Below are 21,447 nucleotides of genomic sequence, written 5' to 3'. Positions count from 1 at the left end.
AACTTATCCCCATTGCCTGGACTCTTCATGTGCTTTGGCTCGTTCAAGTTTTGTATAAAAATGCATTGAGCATAAAAGGAAATTTAAAAATACTTGTTGATATGTTATATTATAGCGGATAAATATCAGTCTAATATGCCGGTAAACTACATATATAATATGTTTATTCAAGAAAAGGTAAAACGTCTATTTGAACCGTTTTGAAGAGTTTTGGGAAGAACTCTCGAACAGAATGGTTCGGTAAACGGAATTTCGATTTAGGGATAGCTTCCACAAAGCAATAAATCGGTATAGTTGTAAGTTTTCATGATATAATGTTATTATTTTATTATTTGAATTGGATATCATTATATAGCCAAGTCCTGGGTTTGAATTTAAATGAAAAATAAAAAAAACTAACCAATTAAACCTCAAGTAATCCAAAATTATAACCTAAATAGACTACAGCCTCAAAATAGCATTACGTTAGTGCTAGATATTACTAACAAACACGACAGGAGATTCTATGAAAAAATCATTATCAACCATCCTAATAAATAAGGAAAAGTTTCGTTGATTAAAAACAATATATTTATACCTGAAGGGTATAAAAAATATGACAAAAACCTATTTACTTTACATCGTCAAATTAAAAGGCTTTTTATAATTTATAATTATAAATAGGTATATGAGCATTTCTTCCTTTGGCTTTAAAGTAATAGGTTAAAAAAATATAATATTTTAAATAATAACTAGAAAAGTAATTTGTTAAATGGATAATGATTACTAGATCAGTGACTATTAAAATATACTTGGATTGTTAATGTATGTACATATTTATGAATAATAAAAAGCTTTTGGAAATCAACATGAAAGTTCATTTAGAATTTTTATAGTATTTCATTTATTTTAAAGCTGTTTTTTTGGTTAATGTAGTCAACCTACAAATCCTTCAACATGAGACCACTACCCCTCAACGAATACAGTCCAAAAGACCCTTTCACCGAAGAATGAGACAATTGTCCAACTATGTAGATTGTACCAAGTCAACTGCACATCACTTACACACGTACATACATACATATATCTACATGTAAATGTAAAAAAAAATTCGCATGCACAAATAAAAGCGTTCCAAATAAATAAAAGGCTACTAAACTTTGAAAAGGCCTGAAAGAAACTCAATTCCCCACAAAATTCCCGTGATGTCAATAAAAGCACCCCTTATGGCGAAATCACACAGCGGTGAATGTGGCACGTGGATTTTTTTGGATACTTTTAAAAATATAGAAAAAATATAACGTTCATGGCACGCATGCATGGCATACGGCGGAACACGTCCTTTCAAAACGACACTTTCGACCTATGTCTTTGAAATTGTATGGTAGTGAAATTGTATCCTTGCTTGACAGTGATCTATAACAAAAAGACGCATAGGACCATTTTCGGTAAAATTGTATTCTTGCATCACTGTCACTGTCACTGTCAACAGTGATCGATAACGGTGTATCCCATATTCGTTATCGATCACTGTCAAGCATCTAAAAAAAACCACGTGCCACATTCACCGCTGTGTGATTTCGTCCTTAGGCTGTCCAGCATAACTATCCTCTGTGCCTCCATACCAGGACAGGACCACAAAATATGGTCTGCGTCCTGCTTCGGAAAAGAATAGGGACACAGAAAATCAGAGGCCAATTCTATGGAGGCAAGCTTAAAGTTTTTTTATTACATTTTATATCGGCAAGGTCTTACAGGTAAACCCCAATGCAACTTCCTGGCCAATTACAAACAAAGCAGCATTTTATATATTACACAAGTAACTGAAAAAGACATCTATGAATTGCACATACATTCTATTGTACAGTAATCATACTCTTCAGGTGGAGGGGCATATTTGATTTAAATGTCTCATATACCTACATATTTTTTTTATTTTTATTTTACATATATACCAGGAAGGCCTTACAGGTAAATCCCAATACGCCTTCCTGGCCAATTACAAATACAAATGCAGCATTTTTTTATTATAAGTCGTTGAATTGCGAGACACTGAAAAAACTTGCAAATTAACGAGACATCTATGAATTGTACATAATTTTTTATTGTACATCCATCAAATTTAAAATAGTGGTGACATAGTAGGTAGGAAGGATTTTTAGCCAATTTTTTTTTTCCGGGAACCGTTTCAACAATGAAATCAGAGAAAATTGGCAAACTCTGATAGGAAACGATCAACCTGGAGTCACAAATCCAGGTCTGACCAACAGCATACTCTGAAAAATTCATTTTCATTCAGGGATAGAACCCGGCACCTTCTTGACGGTAAGCAGAAGCTTAACGTCCGAGCTATGCTGCTGGCTTATGTATGTATATGTAATATGTATGAATGTATATTTATTTTATTTATTTATTTTTTACATATATGTATTCCAGAAATGCCTTAAAGGTAAACCCCAAGGCGCCTTCCTGGCCAATTACAAACAATGCAGCATTTTTATTACAAGTCTTTGAATTACGAGACACTGAAAACTCGCAAATCAACGAGACATCTATGAATTACACATACACTTTATTGTACATTAATCATACTCAAACAGTGGTGACATAGTAGGTAGGAACGTTTTTAGCCAATTTTATGCGGGAACCGTTTCAACGATGAAATCAGAGAAAATTGGCAAACTCTGATAGGAAAAGATCGACCTGGAGTCACAAATATCCAGGTCTGACCAGCAGCACTACAGATATACTCAGAAAAATGATTTTTTCGATCGAGGTCAATTCATGGGATCGAAACCGGCGCCTGTCGGTATTAGGCAGAAGCTTAACGACCGAACTATGCTGCTGGCTAAGTTGAAGTTATAAGGTACAGTTACATGACTAGTCAAAAATTGACTGATTCAAAAACTTAGCAATAGCCAATCACGCTCAAGGCGCCCAACGACCTTAGGAAAAAAACTTAAATGTGTGGTTTATAGTATGGAAATTTTGAAAGATCAACAAGTTGCTCAAATAACGAACGGCGAAAACTAGAAACGGCACTCTTGTTGAAATAAAAAAAAGGTTTGCCGTCGCAGCCCAGCAGCCCGTCCGCTCGGATGGACCCCACGAGTCTTCCCAAGCCAGAGCTCTTGAGCCACGCTCTAAACCGTCGGTTTGCGAGCCCGGTAATCCTCCGGTAAGCCCCGCTAAACTCTCATAATAGAAAACGACGTCCCAGTCTGTATTCAAAGCGTTCACGCTCGACGTACCACCGAGTATACATCTGTCTTCGGCACAAAACGGCACACCATTGTCACGCCGCTCACGCGTGCCCGAAAAGGAAAACCGCCGGAAAAGCTCACCCTATCCCCTACCTCCACTCCGCGTCCCTCAAATTTTCCACCCATTTTGATGAAAAATGATTTTTTTCACATCACGACTCTCCCTTTGTATTGTATATGTATGTAGACTGACATTGAATTGTTTGACGAGATGCCGAATGCCTTCGCTTGATAATACTTAAAAAGTTGTCCGAGGTCTACTTTAAATCTGCAAGTTAAATCAGTTGAATGTCATAATTTTTTAACCTTCTTCAGAAAAACTTTAAATTCATACCAGCAGCTTTAATTTAACCAGCAGCGTGGTCTAGTGTTGAGTATTGAATTATTTCGTGCTTGATGTTGGTCCAGGATATCCATCTCTGAGATTTATTTATTTATTTATTTATTTATTTAATAGTTTTGGACCATTGTAGCATTACAGGAAGAACCTAATGCGCCACAATGGCCTACATTTGAAAAATATATAAAAACATGATATAAAACAAGTAAACTGTAAATAAAGGAAAAAAGCAAAAGCAGAAAACATGATAAAATAAAAAAAAAAAAAAAAGTAACAAAAGGAAAATAATACATCATTCAGAGAAAAAAAAAAAATATAACAAAAGTGTATAAATTAAAAATAAAATCCATAAATCGCATTCTTTGTTTACACTGAACAAAATTAAAATAGTATATAAAAATATATAAAGGAGAAAGAAAAAGTAAAATAAAATAAAACAAAATATAAATAAAAATAAAATCACAGCGAGGCCCAAATGGAAGAGAGTAGATTAAGATTCCACTCATTCATCACATTCAAATTAAGAAAGTAATGATGAGCGCAGGTTACCAGATAAATATGTAAATTTAAATATGCAAATATTTACCAGATAAATATGCAAATAAATATATAAATATGTAGATAAGTAACCAGCAATGTGTCCAGACTTTATATAAGATAAACCCATATTTTACATATATACATAGGTAAATATAAAGCAGCAGCGTGGTCTAGTGGTGAGTATTGAATTCTTTCGTGCTTGATATCACGGGTTCGATTCCCACTAAGAGTCTCGTCGTTGGCCAGACCTTGGTTTGTCGAGGTCATTGTTTCTTATCAGAATTTGCCAATTTTTCTGATTTTCATTGAAACGGTTCATGTAAAATTGGCTTTTCCTTCCCAATTATCTGTTGCAAACCTTGAGTTATTGTTATATCTCAAGTTTCGCCAGATTTCTCAACATATATGTCTCTGTGGTTGTTTATCGACTGTAAAAATTCGTATTGTTACATGAAAAATGTTATTAATCGTATTTATACGATGTTTGTAATATCTGACCATAGATGTCAGGTATTGTTTCGATTTAAATGTGTATGTATGTAATAATTATGTATTTAGATGTCTCGTTAATTATGAGTTTTCAATGTCTTGTAATAAATTAGCCATATTGACGACCTGGAGCTAATCTGTAATGTCACTATGGCGAAATTGTAAAAAATAAATAAAAAAATGAATACCAAAAAGATCCGAGGCAATGCTTCCGAATAATCCAGAAAAAGATCATGTCAAAAATTTTAAATCCCTTTATTATTCATATGGTTTCAAATATAAACTCTTCTTATTGCCATTTCGCAATTCTTCAGAGCTGTCTGACAGTTTATTATATTTTATCAATCTCTCAGTGTCGTCAGTCATGTACATATTTTTAGGCTTTTCTTATATTATATTTAGCTCTGCATTGTATAGCTGGTTTCATACAATTTGAACAACTCTTATTTTTTCCCTACACATCTCACAATACTATGTTATTCTTCGTCCAAAATATCCTGAACACTCATCTTTATACAGGATATACTTCAGTTGATGTACATATTTTAAGAGGTAAAATAATAGGTCATATAGAAGCTATCTAGTATTTTGTATAGGGATTAGTTCTGCAGGTACGCTTATGTAATTGATCGTTGTACCAGAGTTCTAAAAATTAGCGTAATACTTACATAGATAAGTGGTACATCAAACAAAAAGAAAAAAAATCAAAGTGTCTTAAAGTATTTGAACATCTTTGGATGCTGTATTTTTTTTTCAATTAATTGAAAGCCCGCAAGTAGCTATGAGATACTTTTCATAAATTTAACGCGACATGAAAGTTTCTGATATTTCTAGATACATTTTAACGTATATTATGGGATAAATACATACTAGAATAACAGAAAATAACAAAAAAAATAAAGCACCATTAATTATTGTGTTATCAGGGTATAATTAAGAGATTTCAGAACTTTTAAGAATGGTCCGGATTACATAGCTAGATAGCTTCCAAGTGACCTCCTACAAGATTTGCATCGATCTGAATGTATCCTGTATACACATGCAACTATTACAACACAACTCAAATGCTCTTAATTCTTAAGTGGACTAAAAACATATGTACATATGTACATATTAGCTAATGACTTCCCAAGAAGCGAATACGTTTATCATTATGAGTGAGTGATGGTCAAATATTGCACAAATTGAAATACAATGTAAATCGGATCGTTGTATTTGAGAACTGCTGTATTTACCTGTGTAGAATAGCAGTCCGTTAGATTGTCTGGTCTTGAAATATATCGAGATGGCATCTTGGGTACTGACGATGGGTTCTCCGCCGGTTTGGGTTAAGTCGTACGACAGAAATTCTGTGCCTCTGAATGTGGCTTCCGATGGTGCCTTATCTGCAACAAAAAAGCCGTGTTGATTAATCATCATTAATACACATGGTTCAAGTCAACATTAAAATTATTTAAAACTCCACGCGATACACATCTAATTCATTTTAATATAAAATAGCCTTGAAATTGGCGAGTTCTAAATTTTTATTTCAAAGATCACACGATTAGATAGTACACAATGTTACCCGGTAAATATAATATTGGTACGCTTGTAATAGATCAGCTTGATTATATTTAATTTGTATAATAAAAAAAGGGTTACAAGGCTTTAAAATTAAGTGCGTCGCGATCTACATATTTCGTGTTTTGATTTAAAGTTTTTTTTTCTGCATGAAAATATTAAAAAACCTTGAAAAATGTCGAATGGTATATTTAAATAGTAATTGGAAATAATGAAATTAGATTAATGAATTATAATATTTAGCTGAAATGCGTCAACTGTGTATAATCAATAAATTAAATCTAAATACAATATAGAATCTATACATAAAATCATAATATATTATATTTAAAGTAAAATAAACATGGAATGTTTTCGGTTCCCTTATCAAATGAGAAACTTGAGTCGAAAATATAAAATTTTCAATATGAAGTTTTTATATATATGCTTTTAAAAATAGACAGTAAAAAAATAAAAAATAAGTCTAAATAAAAATATCTATCTCCCTTATTTTCAAATACAAAATCAACTACTTATTTTTGATGTTCACTTTTTATAAATACAATATTTACAAGCAAAATTCTATTGTTAAAATTACTCCAAAAGCTCCATTGAAAACAATAAAAATATTTATCGTTGAAAATTTTTACGAAAAATAAATCAAAATAAGCTGTTTACGCTTAAAATATCAATAATATGTATTCCAGTATATGTATGACGTAGATCTGCACTATTCACCAGTCCGCAGTGTATTGCGATAAAATTATGCAAAAAGTGTTCATTCTTGTCTTGTCTTGTAAATAATATATTGTAAGATCCTGTCGTCAAAAATGACATCTTCCCTGGTTTTTAAATTCCCACAAAATATTTAAAGCTAGTCTACATTTAATTCCAGCTGGTGAACCCACTTAGTACGCGTTAATTTTTCTATTTAAATTGAAGCCCATTGGTGCTTGCCAAATTCAACCACTTAAAAGTGGTTAAAAACAACGACCATTAATATTTAAAAGGCATTAAATAAACCAATCTAACCACACTCTCTAAACTACGCGTTAAAACGCACACTCGACATCATGCGATATTTACCCAACCACGCACGTCGAAAAACACGAATTTATCAACGTTTCGAGAGGGAGAAAACCCTCAAATTTACATTATTTAAATGAATATACATAAATAATAATTCCCGAAGGCGATAAGCATCGACCGATTGCGCACCTAACATTATTAAGAGCATGGAGAGTGCTCTGCGCGAGAGAGAGAGCTTTTATTAGCACGCCGTGTTTGGCTTTCCACGGCGAAAGTTGGACCAACCTGAGGTTAATGTATGGGGGTGTTCATGGTGAGAATTTAGGGGAGGGTGGTGGTGTTTATAATTTAAGCTGTAGAGTTAGTGCCGGTCGGACAGACGTGTACTGCTAATAACCAGCCGAACGGATGGTCGCACTAATCGACTGCATCGCCAAGTGCAAATCTATGCCGTGTTTAACAATTATTTTTGAAACGATGCATTTCGTATCTCGTTTGAATGTTTATTTATTATGAAAAGAGATTTGTTTCTGAAGTAATAACAAATCATTTCAACACTAAGTTCGTATTTCTTTTGGCGTAGAATTGAGTTTCTTCGTGAGGATGCATATTAACGATAGTCGCGCCGAGAAAATGTGTTCGTTTTAAAATCATTAGAAATCCGAAATGATTTTTCGTATACCAAATATTCGTATGTCGTTAAATAGCATAAGGATGACTCTTTAAAATAATAATTTGTTGACTTGGTAACCACAATTAGTCCGCGGAATTGCGTCAAAGTTGAACGAAAAATTATCCATGATGTCATGTAAATGATCGTTTGTTATGAATGAAACTACTGTTAATTCCAATGATGTTTGAAAGCAATGTTGACAATGATTAGATTAATTAATTAGTGTAAAAAAGTCTGTTCCAACTTGATTACTTTATATTTAATGTATGTAATTGTATAGTTAATTAAATACATATACATATGAATATGGTGGTTTCGTTCTGTTTTTCAGAAGCTGTAGATAAATTAGTTATGAAAAGCAATTTTTCGTTTTAAACATTATTGGTTTTTATTTAATCAAATTTTAATGAAATAACCCAGAAAAAATCATGTATTGTATTGACGAATACTTTGAAGGAGATGAAAACATATTTTTAATTAAATTAGATAGTGAAGTGAACCGTTTGATCATCTAACTTAAAAGTTGTTTAATAATACATATTTATATCTAACTAAAAATCTTCGCAAATTAAATAATCTGTATTGCCTTATCAGGAATTGAGTGACAAACTTTAAGTTTCTGACTTAAATTTATGTTCAAGAAGACTCAGTTGACATAATTATTTATATTCCATTATTTATTACGAAACTTTCCCTTAGCATTTAAAGTAATAATTAAGGGAATACTTTTCAGTGACTTTCAATGATCTTTAAGATCAAACAATTTAACTTTTGTGGATATTATGTACATATTTATATACATATACATTCTTCAAAAACGAGAAATTCAATTAATGAAATTTATATTTTAACTTATTAACTGTATTATTATTAAAAAAAAAGCCTTACACTTCATACTCTTTTATAATGAAAAAATGCAGTCAAAACCTCGTGGTCGATAATACATAAAGTAAAAATCAACCGTGTCGAAGAAAATTTGAATAAAAATAATTTCCAAATTTCAGCAATTATTTATGCGTCCAAACATCCCCGAGCATCATGCATACGTACATACATAAAATATGAATAAAACATTCGCCGACGCTTTTTCATCGCTGTAAATTGATCTCGTTCGAGTCGTTAAAAAAGTAAAGAGACTGATTATTGCATTAGGTTAGGTTAGGGGTGAATTTATCGCCGTTTGATGCGATTACGCCGTGCCGGAGACACGTATAATTCACATTTAATTATGCGAAGTGGCGCACATCCCCCCCCCCAACCACCCACTTCCCTCGCAGCCTCATTTGTATGGACGCCGAGTGTCGTTATTTTATTAAAACAAAGCGTCGTTATGGCAATTATTTAAATTTTATTAACCGACGAGTACTGGAAAGGTGTGTATACGTACACGTGCATACCTAAACGGGCATTCGAGTGCTCGCAACCTTCATAAATCAAACATGCGTGCTTTAATGTATCGTATTTACCTACTGCTGTTGATAAAAATCTGTAGGCACGATAAAGGACCTTGTTCAGTCCGAAAGGACTCCATTTCACATGTTATATTCGTTGAATTTTAGTTCTGGCTATTGTAATGCATTATACATATTTTCAGTTGATTTGAAGCAGGAGGAGAAATACAGAAAGGTGAGGAAACATTTGAACGTGTAGTATCTTGAAAATAAACAATAAATAATTGAATGGAAAATATAAAGGTTATTACATTTTTTTGTTGGTTAGACAAGATGCTCAAGCCAATAAGTATCGGGTTTAAAAGATGTTTATGAAAAAGGTGTTCAATCAAAAAGAATCGAGATATGAAATTTGTCTGATTGAAGTATTGATTCTTTGAAAGTTCTTAGTGATTTATGATAACGAATAAATATTATGAAATTTCTGAGTATCAAAAGGTTTTCTTAATTTGATTTATATAGTAAATGTATTAAATAATAACATACATAGTTTCACTTGCATATATTTTTAACGATTTTAATAAAATTTTCAAGAAAATATATCTCACTTTTGTTTTTCAATGTCGTCTTGTAAGGATATAAAGAATAGAATAAAGCACAATAGTTAGGTATATGTTGTATCACAGACAGAAATATGCATCTCGAAATAATATATCAACTATTGATATATACATATGTACATATATGTATATATGTATATATATGTACACACATTTGCTATCCTTTGTTTCAAATATTCGATGTTTCTTGTAAAGTACGTTCTTTTGAGCTACATTTTTAAGAATATTCTCTTTTGATGTTTTTACGTCTTTTAAAGTTGATATTATATAGGAAATAATGTATTATTTAATGAGAAAGATGTTATTATATTCGTTTTCTTTTAAATCTAAAAAAATGTTGTGCATTTTCAATGATTTTGGTATAAACTTTGTACGGAATCGACTCGTATTCCATTAAAAAGGAGGAGACTAATTCTGATTTAAAACCCACTATAATATTAGAAAAACAATATGCATCAAAGACAAATATATGCATCTCGAAATGATATATCAACTATTGATTTATGTATACATATACACATTTGTTTTTCTTTGTTTCAAATATTCGATGTTTTGTTTAAAGCATGTTCTTTTGAGATACATTTCTAAGAATATTTTCTCTTTTGATGTTTCTACATCTTTTAAAGTAGATATTATATAAGAAATAATGTATTATTTGATGAGAAAGGTGTTATTCTATTCGTTTTTTTTTTAAATATAAAAAATGTTGTGTATTTTCAATGATTTTGGTATAAACTTTGTACGGGATTTGGTATCAACTCGAATAACATTGAAAAGGAGGAGACTTATTCTGATTTAAAACCCACTATAATATCAGAAAAATAATATGCATCAAATACAAAAAGATGCATCTCGGAAAAATATATCAACTATTGATTTATGTATACATATATACACATTCGTTTTCTTTGTTTCAAATATTCGATGTTTTGTTTAAAGCATGTTCTTTTGAGATACATTTCTAAGAATATGTTCTCTTGTGATATTTCCACGTCTTTTAAAGTTGATATTATATAAGAAATAATGTATTATTTGATTTTGGTATAAACTTTGTACGGAATCAACTCGTATAACATTGAAAATGAGGAGACTAATTCTGATTTAAAACCCACTATAATATCAGGAAAAATAGCATAAATGAAAAAAAACATCTCCATAGATGTTTCCAGCTCTGACTTACATCATAATACTATTCAAACTCTAGAAAATAAAATTTTTAGTACTCATTTATCATTCCATAGTTGATCTGAAAGTGTCAGCTAGAGTCACGAATGGCAACTGGTTAAAAATGTAACAGTTTACTCAGTCGTCGCGTACTCGCTGTGGACCGAATCGAGAGGAAAATTCCAACGTCGAAAGCGTCGATTTGCGAGGCCTTAGCGAGAAGCCTCGGAGCGTGAGTTTGGGCTTGGCGATGGGACTTGAGTTCCGTCAGGCCCTGGGGCTTAGTGCACCGACGATGGAGGACCCTAGGAAATTGAACCTTAAAGTCGCATTTGCTACGAAAACACGCCTCTGAGCACACCCAGTTGAGTTTCCGTGCTCTTTTTAATGACTATTAAATTCACGTGCATGAATATTATATTACGAGCACTTTTAATACTGTTAAATATACACTGGAGACTTTGCTAATTATATTATTTTTAATGATGATCAATAAAGTTTATTCTATAATGATCTTATTTATTTTAATATTAAAATAAATATTTCATATAAAAAGCATAAATTATATGTATAATTATGTAGACTTGAAAAGGTCTAATTATACTTGGATAAAAATGAAAATATACATAAATGAAAATAGCTCGATGTTGTTGAATTATTGATGAAGATAAATATGATACGACAAAAAGAGTAAGCACAAAATGTTGTTTTATCAAAAATATTTGAACTATAGACAATAAATATAATATTACAGAATTAAAACTCTTTGACGTAGTAATTTTTTATGAACTTAGTTTGAAGTCAATGTTGAATAGCTTTATTTGACTTCAAATTTGTTGAAACGAACTTCAAAATGTATTAATTATATGGCCATATCACGGCGAAAAGGTTGAAGATAGATATACATAGTAGCTTGCCGTCACCATCATAGACGTCACCGTACCCAAAATTGTGGATATTTGATACGCATTGTATACGATATTTTATCTCCAACGTAATGGCAGACGATACATTAACGTATATTGATGACCAAAATGAGCAATATGGCAAAGTATGAAAGCGATCGGATAAGAGATAAGAGATATAAAAAATTACCACTAACACGAAAACCATGTGAACTGTATAAGAGGTATGTAAAAAGCGCCCCCTAGAGCTCCGCCCTCGGCGCTTCCTGAGCATTTGCCGTCTAGAGCTGTGCCTCCTGCGCCTCCCTGAACCTTTGCCGTCTAGGGCTACGCTCTCTGCACCCCCTTGTGCATTTGCCGTCTAGAGCTACGCCCCCTGCGCCCCCTGAAACTTTGCCGTCTAGGGCTATGCCCCCTGCGCCCCCCTGAACCTTTGCCGTCTAGGGGTATGCCCCCTGCACCCCCCTGAACCATTTATGTCTAGGGCTACGCCCTCTGCGCCCCCCTAAACTTTTGCCGTCTAGTTTTTTGTTTAATGACGTCACGGATCTACGAACGAACGAACGCAGGATACATACATATATATATATATATATATATATATATATATATATATATATATATATATATATATATATATATATATATATATATATATAGGAATGATTTTTAAACGAGCCGAGCCGTATGTGTGGTTGGCCAAACTGCTAGGGATAAAGTGTGTGTGGTATGCATGGGAGAGACCGGATGCGTGTTGTTATGGTCACTTGTTGAAGAACAAGCCCGACGATATGGGTATAATAAATAGTTCTTTCTGAATCTATGCGTTTCACTTGGAATCCTTCACATCCGGATCCTATATATAAGTCTCTTTCCAAATTATATATTAGATTATTAATTATTTATAACTATTTTTAAACAATTTTTATCCATGGCGGGGGTTTTTTGCCTGGGGGGTTAATGTCCAGGGGGAAAGTGTCCGGGGGGTATGTGTCCAGGGGTTACATGTCCGGATACCTTGAATAACATCTACATCAATATACATCTACATCAATATACATCTACATATGTATATAATATAATTCAAACTATTCACGGAACATATTTGTGATAAATTGTCCGTTTTGACAGGTGTATTTTGTGGATATCTATTAAATTCGGAGGGCTAAGATAGTGGTCCACGCGAAACCGGTATCACATCTCTATCCGTGACCTGAAATATTTCAACCGGTCGGGAATCTGCACTGCGGCATCTCGTACGTGGAGACACACCGGAATGATAAACGACCAGATATTTGTCCGTTTAAACCTGCCAGTTTATCTGGACTACTAGTAGGCCTGGTCACATGCAAACACACCCACACACATTTTAAAAAGCCACAATTTCGAACCCCGCTCGTGTATGAAATTAGAACTTTATTGTTGGAGAGGTTTTACGTGACGCGAGCTTTTCCCCGGCCCAGTGTCGTTCGTTCAAATGCTGTTATCGAGTTCGCCTCTACCGTTTTTCTCTTTCAATAAATACGCGCTTGTTCGAAACGTGGAAAAATAATTCGGAGAAATTCGCTTAAAAATACACTTCGAATGCGAGAAATCGCGAACGACTCGAGGCGGGGTTATCTCCGATAAGCGGAGTCAAACCCGCTCCCATACCGGGGTATTTCTTGTAAACAGCTTTTTTATGTGAGGAAGAATAAATGTGCGTATGTACATACGTATGTAAGTCGTCTACGTTTGTTTAGAAAAAAAGGGCTTTTTTTAATATCGTGCGTTCAAATTTTTCCGTCGTCAAATCTTTCGAAGAAGTCGCACACAAAGAAGATGTCTTAAAAATGGAATATACTTATGAATATATTGGAATTACTTCTTGTATATTTTTTTTCCATCGAACAATAACTTTTTTTTTGCAAAAAATACGGATATTTTTTTGATCTACATGTTTTCAATCATAACATAAGCTCCACGTGTGTAAATATTGAACAAAGGATCTTCGATATTTAATATAATATCTACATATATAAAAGGATGAAAGGAATATTTTGTATTACGTGTTGACAAATAAGCATGTGAAAAATAATTTAAAAAAGGAGAAATATAAAAAATATGTCAATAAATTAAATGAAAATTATTTAGACAAAAAATTTTAGCAAACTAGTAGGCATTCTTATATTTAATCTATTTTATATGAAAATAAACATAAAAAAATTTAATTATGCAAAAGCGTATCGTTTAGAATGTTTTTGTGAAAAGTACATAACTATTTTGTATTATCCGGTCATTCAATAGATTATTCTGACAATTTAAATCATTCTTAAGCTTTTCATATAACCTACATACTATCAGAAAGTACACATTAAATATTATTTATATAAACTTTTCCGCAATAAAGTTTTTCTTATCACCACATTATACATTAAAAAATCGCGTTTTATTGTCTTCGTTAACGTAACTTCCAAATTTGAATAAGAAAATCTTAATTCGCGTAATTTGTAGAAGCAAAATTAATTTTATATTATACTAGTGTTGGGTCCGTTGATTTCAACGGTTGGTTTCGAAAATGAATTGATACACGATTTAAACTAAAGTTATGTGTTATATATATAAATATAATTTAAGAAAAAGTTGAGTGCGTGCATTACACGCTCACCGATCCAACCCGTTCACCCGAAATGATGAATGAATGTGTGTGTGTCCTCTTTGGATGTGTTTATGTGTGTACGCTCCCGCACAGCGAATGTGATGCTGACGTCACTAAGTCCGATCCCGCTTGGTGCTCAATATCAGGAGCACATGTCAGACGCTCTAAACCCTCTCACTGCTATAGGGATGTGACGCGACTTAAAATACACCCATTGGTCAGAATCTATCGTCGTTGCTCCAATTGGTCAAACGTTTAAGTCCACGTGTACCACTGCACGCTGATTGGTTGTGCGCCTCGTTCGCATGTATTTATTTTAATAACCACTTAATCGTTTTTAGAAACCGATTCGGTTATTTTATAATATGTTCTTGGTGCCAAACCTTGACACTACCTCTTGAATATATCAAAAACTAACGAAAAATATTGACTTTTTTAAATTTGATTAGTATCACGGGATAATTTTAGGTGTCGCTGTCAAGCAATCATAATTAATTTTGAGCTATAGTCTTAAATACGAAAGAGTATTTAAGTGGTTAAATATCTCTAGGCACAACATATACTCCTGGTATTCTAAAATTGGTTTTTTGAAATCTCCATACTTTTCGATACACTGCACATACCCATAAACATTTTTACAAATATACATCGCGTCCGTTTATACATACATATATTATATTCCGTACGTATATACGCTATGATGTGTTTTCAAAAACTTAAATTGAGTCATTTTCCTAAACGAAAGTTTCAAGCGTATGAATTTAATTAGAGTTTGAGCTTTAGCGCTCCTCACAGGGAAACCGATTATAAAAGTTTCTCAGAACGATGAAGAGAGCTCACAGAGCAGACTCTTCACCGTCAAACGAATGAGCAGTCAAAAGGTCAAAAACTGCAAAACAACATACCAAATCGCGCACACGTCTTTCGACTTTTCATACGATTCGAAACAAAAACCATTCACGCGAAGCAAAGCCATCGTATCACTGAGAAAATGAAAGATACCTATAGCTTGGAAAATCCTATTATTTTTTTTTTCAACTGAAATAAGTACGTCGACGTCTCGCTATTCATTTAATTTCGCGGCGTTCATCTGAAAACCACCGTGCCGGATCGAATCCATTTCCATAGCAAATTACATTCAATTTTCGTTTTCGAGAAGGAATTTTCTCGAAATTGAAATAGGAAAAGTTGCACAGTCGACACTATACACGCCCATGTCTGTCACAAAATGAAATTTTCCGGATTATCGGCGTCGTGCAATAAAAACTGAGTTATCGTTAGCCATCGACTCCAGTATGAGGCGAGGATTACATCATTTGTTTCTCCGGTTCTTATTGCTAAAACTACCATTTATCACATCAAAGTAATATCCCGACTACATTGCACGTTTTAAATATAATATTAGTAGAAAAATAAAAGGATACGTACGTACCGCGGTTAGGTAATTTAATTTTTTTAAGTGCGCAATTTAATAGACAGCGTTAAAGACGACAGTGGAGCGTTTGAACGTTCGTTGTTTTCACTGTTTTTATTTTATTTTGCTGTAAGATCGTTACGTTAATTATGTGACTATATAAAAAAAACAGAAGAAAAGGTATTGAATTACTTGAGAGTTTTCCGTTTAAGTAGTTTATCTGAAATAAATTCACGTGAAACGACATAAACAAGCGTGAGCGAACACGGTTTGCAATTACCCGAGGATTAATGTGCTCGTCGGTCGTATTTTAATGCTAAAATCAATCTTTATGTTTTCATAAACATTTAAACTAGGAAATGGAAAAATATGAAGATTTAAAGGCTCTTTAATAATAATAAAAATATCGCATTAAATATAATAAAAAATAAAATAAGAAAAATTGTATACACACAAAGTTCGTACGAATACAATTCTGAGAGCATATTTTTTGTAAACATATTTTTTGTATTTTGTATACATATTTTTTGTATTTTGTATACAAGTACGAAATGGCTATCTAGAAGTGTCTACCTATATATGTACACATGTATCTATGTTTGTTCAATTTCGTGTATTTGTGCCGTGAAATTTTCTACTTAGATTACCTCTTATTTACTTTATTTTATTTGTATTCAAATACAACGTTAAATATTGTATTTGTTTTCATTTCAAAAGTGCTTTGTTTGTTAAAAAATGAATCGATTCGATGTTTTCATAGCTGAATAAATAATCGTCAGTCAATTTAATTTAAAATTAAATAAATATTTGCTGTTGAAATGCGTATCTTGCGTAAGTGTAACAATATTTTCAAATTTTATTTTATTGTATTTCAGTTGATCATGAGTAGATCGCTCCAAAGCATTTTTATACAATGCGAATTCATACAAAAATCATCCACAGTAACATCTATGGAGAATTCTTTTTGCAGGATAAAATGCTGCAATTTGTTCACTCCCCTTTAAAAATAACTTCAAAGCGAAGAGTGTACTAATACAGATACCATACAATCAATACAAGCATTTATACAATGCGAATTCATACATACATCATCCACAGTGACATATATAGAGAAATTTTTGCAGCATTTTATTATAGTAGAAATTGGCGAACCTCAAGACGCTGAATAATTTGATATTTGCAAGAGAGATTGGAAAGGACATGCCAATTTACAGGAATCGTTTAAATGCAAATCAGAAAAGTTGGCAAACTCTGAAAATAAACGATCGACACAAACCAAGGTCTGGCCAACAACTACTAGTGGGAGTTGAACCCGTGACCACTTCAAAGCATTATATGCTAACCACTAGTCTATTCTGCTGGTTATATGAAAATGAAAATAATAAAATAACAAATTTAAAGGATTTTTAATTTCAGGGGCAAACAGTATCATGCCTGTCATAAATAATATTCCGTTTGTTACAGACATTAATAACAAAATATCCAGTAGATTCTATGACAGAATCACTAATAACCATACTAACACACTAGTGAAGAGTCTCGGCAATTACAACAAAATGTCTATACCCAGGTATAACACACAGATTACCTAAACACAATCTCCTTAAGGCCATCGACTTTAGAGAGTCTTTAATTAATATTATGTATTAGATGTACTTTGAGTTGTAAAAAGGTTTTTGGGCTTTTTTTCCTATTATGCTGTACATTAACATTAGAATGATATAATACTATGATTACTAACAAAATTAAATTAAAATTGTAAAATAGAAAATGATCAGTAGATCAGTAGCTAGTAAAATAGATGTAAGATGTATTGTGAACATAATTTAGTAATAATAAAAAGCATTTAAAAAAAAATAAAAAAAATAAATATATTTTACCTGTAGAAGTTGATTTTCGGGGAACACTGTGGAACAGAATGGTTCGATAAACGAAATTGCGATTTAGGGACAACTTCCGTAAGGCAAGTAATCGATATAGCTGTAAGTTTCGACAGTGAAATTATTTTATGATTTGAATTCGATACCGCCATATAGCCAAGTAATCCAAAATAAACCACCCAAAACCATTTACAACACGCCCATTTATGTATAATAAACTTTAAATAGAGTCCCAAAATAGCATACGCAATAGTCGCAGAGATTACCAACAAACTAACTAAGAGATCTAATAACACTTCGACAAATGACAACTTTTATTATAGAATTATGCCCAGAATGAACACGAATCTGGTAATAAAAATGTTGATTGGCTCGAGATTCGGAGATATATGTGTTTTATAAATTCTATATCTTGGTGTTGTTCGGTCGATGCTCAAAATCTGTCAATTTTCTGTTCAAAATTAATATTGGAATCTATAGTCGGCTATTTTATCTTCTATTTGTAGTACTTTTCAGCTTTCAAATCTCTCTAAGTAGTCATCCAGTTCAAATCAAAAGTCAAAAGTACGTATTTTCACTTGGGATTTTTTCCCACTGTTATTACTATTTTATATTGAGTATTTTCTATTGAAACATGTTAATTGAGATAATGTTCTGACCACACTATTTTTTGTTTTCGTTTAAAAGGGTTAATTGGAAGTGTGCTAAACTTTAAATCGGTAAAATTGCGAGAATAAAGACTTGCAGACGAACGGTTTGAATAAAAAAAACAATTTATTTTAATATTCGGTACAAGAGTTGATTACAGACTAACTTAAATTCTAACAATGTTGAGTTTATATACTCTTAAGCAAACAAAGAATGTGTTGATGACACGTGTTGTACAATCTTGGTTAGTCAGTGAATGGGTGTGTTGGAATATAATGGTTTTATTCATAATCAATGTGTGTCAGTAATCGATAATTAGTAATTCATACGTATTTCATTAATCAATGGTGCATTCATAAAATTAGGTGTGTCTTGTCTCTACTGGTTAGTCGTTTGTTCTTTATATTAATCATGTGACAACGAAGGAGTCATATGATGGCGTCGTAGAAATGACGAATTTGCGAGTACATGAGTACAATGGTAGAGGGTTGTCTTCAGCCCTTAACTCGAGCAAAAAGCTCGTACTAGTGTTTACTCGTATTTACACGAATCTGAATTGAATTTATACGGATAATATATTAAATTATCTTTATACGAGAATTAAATAAAATTCCACTTAGAAAAATCATATTTCGACTATTCTTGTGGATTAATAACAAAACCATTTTTCGTGTCGAACAGTGTAAATCGAGATAAAATACATACGGATAATGATATATGAATAGTATAATCTATCAAAAATCAAAAACTACACACAATAACGAGTCACCCTGTAAGCACATGAGTTGTTAACGTTAATAAGTCAACTGCAAATTTTTCACTGTCTCCTCTCGCGCACGGTAGCTGTCTACCCTCCACAAAGGAATATGAATTGCTTCGGCCATGTCTATTGTGACAATATGGCGGCGCAACAAACGAAGCAGTATGGCCGTCACACTGCGACACGACACAATATAATGGCGGCCCACCGCATAAATCTCGCTTTACGTCGACGTGTTAACTTGTCAAAAAAAAAAAGCACACACACATACACCTCACAATGGAGGGGAGCTTTTCCGAGTTTCCGTTCTTACGTACCTATGTATGTATTTACAAAAGTGTGCGAAACTTTCGACCGGATCAAATTTATCGACGCCATTTTGAATTTACTAGCTTGGCGTTTCTTAAACTTTGTACCGACACTGTTGTTACATTTTTTTTAGCTCAAAACATACATCCAAACTTAATCGAATGTGTTTTTAGACCTCATTTCTATTTAATTTATTAATACGAATAATAATAATATGAGTTGAGATGCTCTGCGCTAATAAAAATCAAGTTTTTAGATTATTTAATTGAAAGAAATCATGTATTAATTCGCAATTTTGTCACCATTTTAAGCTAGCAGTTTGGCTTAGTGGTATCGTATATATTTAGCACCACTGAGGTCAAAGGTTCGTGTCCTCGCCATCTGCTGGTTGGATTTGGGGGTTTTGTGACTCCAAATCGATCGTTTCTCTATCAGAGTTTGCCAATTTTATCTGATCATTGCTGAAACGGTTCCTGAAAATTGGTATTAGATCTATTCCTGTTGTCACAAAATCTGCCTGTGTATAATTTGTAATAATTATACACAGTAATCTGAAATCTATAGATATCTCTATAGACATCTCCATAATTTCGTATTTATTATATGTATAGAAATTGTAAACAAAAAAATATTAATTGTAATATGCTATATATGTATTCTGATTGTATATGTATTATTGTATTTCTGATTTCTGATTGTTTATGTATTCTATATTTCGTTAACGTACACCCGTCGCATTGGAGCAAATCTGTAATGACGATTGTATATTGATTTGTAACAATAAAATAAAATAAAAAAATATCTTGTTTTAAGATATTATTCTCATTTTGAATCGTTATTAGTATATAATATATTGACTGATGAACATCTACATATGTATGTATAGGTACAATAGACTCATTTACTGTGATATCTACCACACATACATATACTAAAGAAGTCCAAATGTGATTATTTTTATACGATTAATTTTTAGCGTGTGTACGGAATTTTCCCCAAGGCGAAACATGTGACCAACTTTGTACATCTAATCTAATATATAATTTCGAAAGAGACTTTGTAAGTATGTAAGTATTGTTGGTTAGTAAATCCGTGACGTCATCGAACAAATTAATATTCAAATAAATTGAAATACAATAAAACTTTTCAAATAAATGTATTAAAATGTTTACAATTATATTGGCCATGTTTAAGTGGTTTATATTACAAATACCGAGCGAAGACGGGTAAAAACACTAGTAGTTAATATATGTATATAAATTTAAAGTATTATTATATATTTAATATTAAATTTAAATAATGGTGACAAATGAGAGTAGGTGGCCAATTTGCTAGGTATAATAATGAAATCAGAAAAACTACCAATCTCTGATCAACCTGTAGTCACATATATCTAGGTTTGACCAGCAGCACTACAGATATACTCAGAAAAAATATTTTTTCAATCGAGGTCAGCTCATGGGATCGAACCCGGCGCCTCTCAGTGTTACGCAGAAGCTTAACGACCGAGCTATGCTGCTGGCTAAAAAACGATTGTAAAATTCATGAAATTTTTCGATTCACCACGATTTTACGTTGAAATTTTAAACCTAAGTATTGTCTTCAACACTTTCCGAAGTGAAAAGTTTAGAAAGCGCTTGTGTTCTGGTCGAAAGAAAAGTCAGTTTAAATGTAATATAAGAGTATCGTTCAAGTGCGAATCCGCCAACTGTGTTACGAAATTGTAGCGTTACTTTTTAGTACAGCTTTAGTAGTACAGTATAAACATATAAACATTTTCCGATGTTAAGTTTACGGCGGCCATAACAAAAAGATGGCGGATCGTTCCGGTATGCAAATTTTCGCAAACTCGTCGCTCCCATC

General features: G+C 32.6%; 1 protein-coding gene across 2 annotated transcripts in view; it reads right to left on the bottom strand.

Annotated features, from left to right (window-relative positions):
* Positions 1 to 21,447, bottom strand: part of Nrx-1 (Neurexin 1) — a 244,318-nt gene that overhangs the window by 71,140 nt on the left and 151,731 nt on the right. For both annotated transcript variants that reach the window (XM_077440739.1, XM_077440738.1), the window contains exon 6: positions 5,847 to 5,996. In XM_077440739.1, the coding sequence (XP_077296865.1) occupies positions 5,847 to 5,996 (150 nt within the window). The remainder of the gene's footprint in view (positions 1 to 5,846; positions 5,997 to 21,447) is intronic.

Source organism: Arctopsyche grandis, chromosome 11 (assembly GCF_051622035.1).
Source record: "Arctopsyche grandis isolate Sample6627 chromosome 11, ASM5162203v2, whole genome shotgun sequence".
Classification (NCBI taxonomy): domain Eukaryota; kingdom Metazoa; phylum Arthropoda; class Insecta; order Trichoptera; family Hydropsychidae; genus Arctopsyche; species Arctopsyche grandis.
This window is presented reverse-complemented; position numbering and strand designations above follow the sequence as displayed.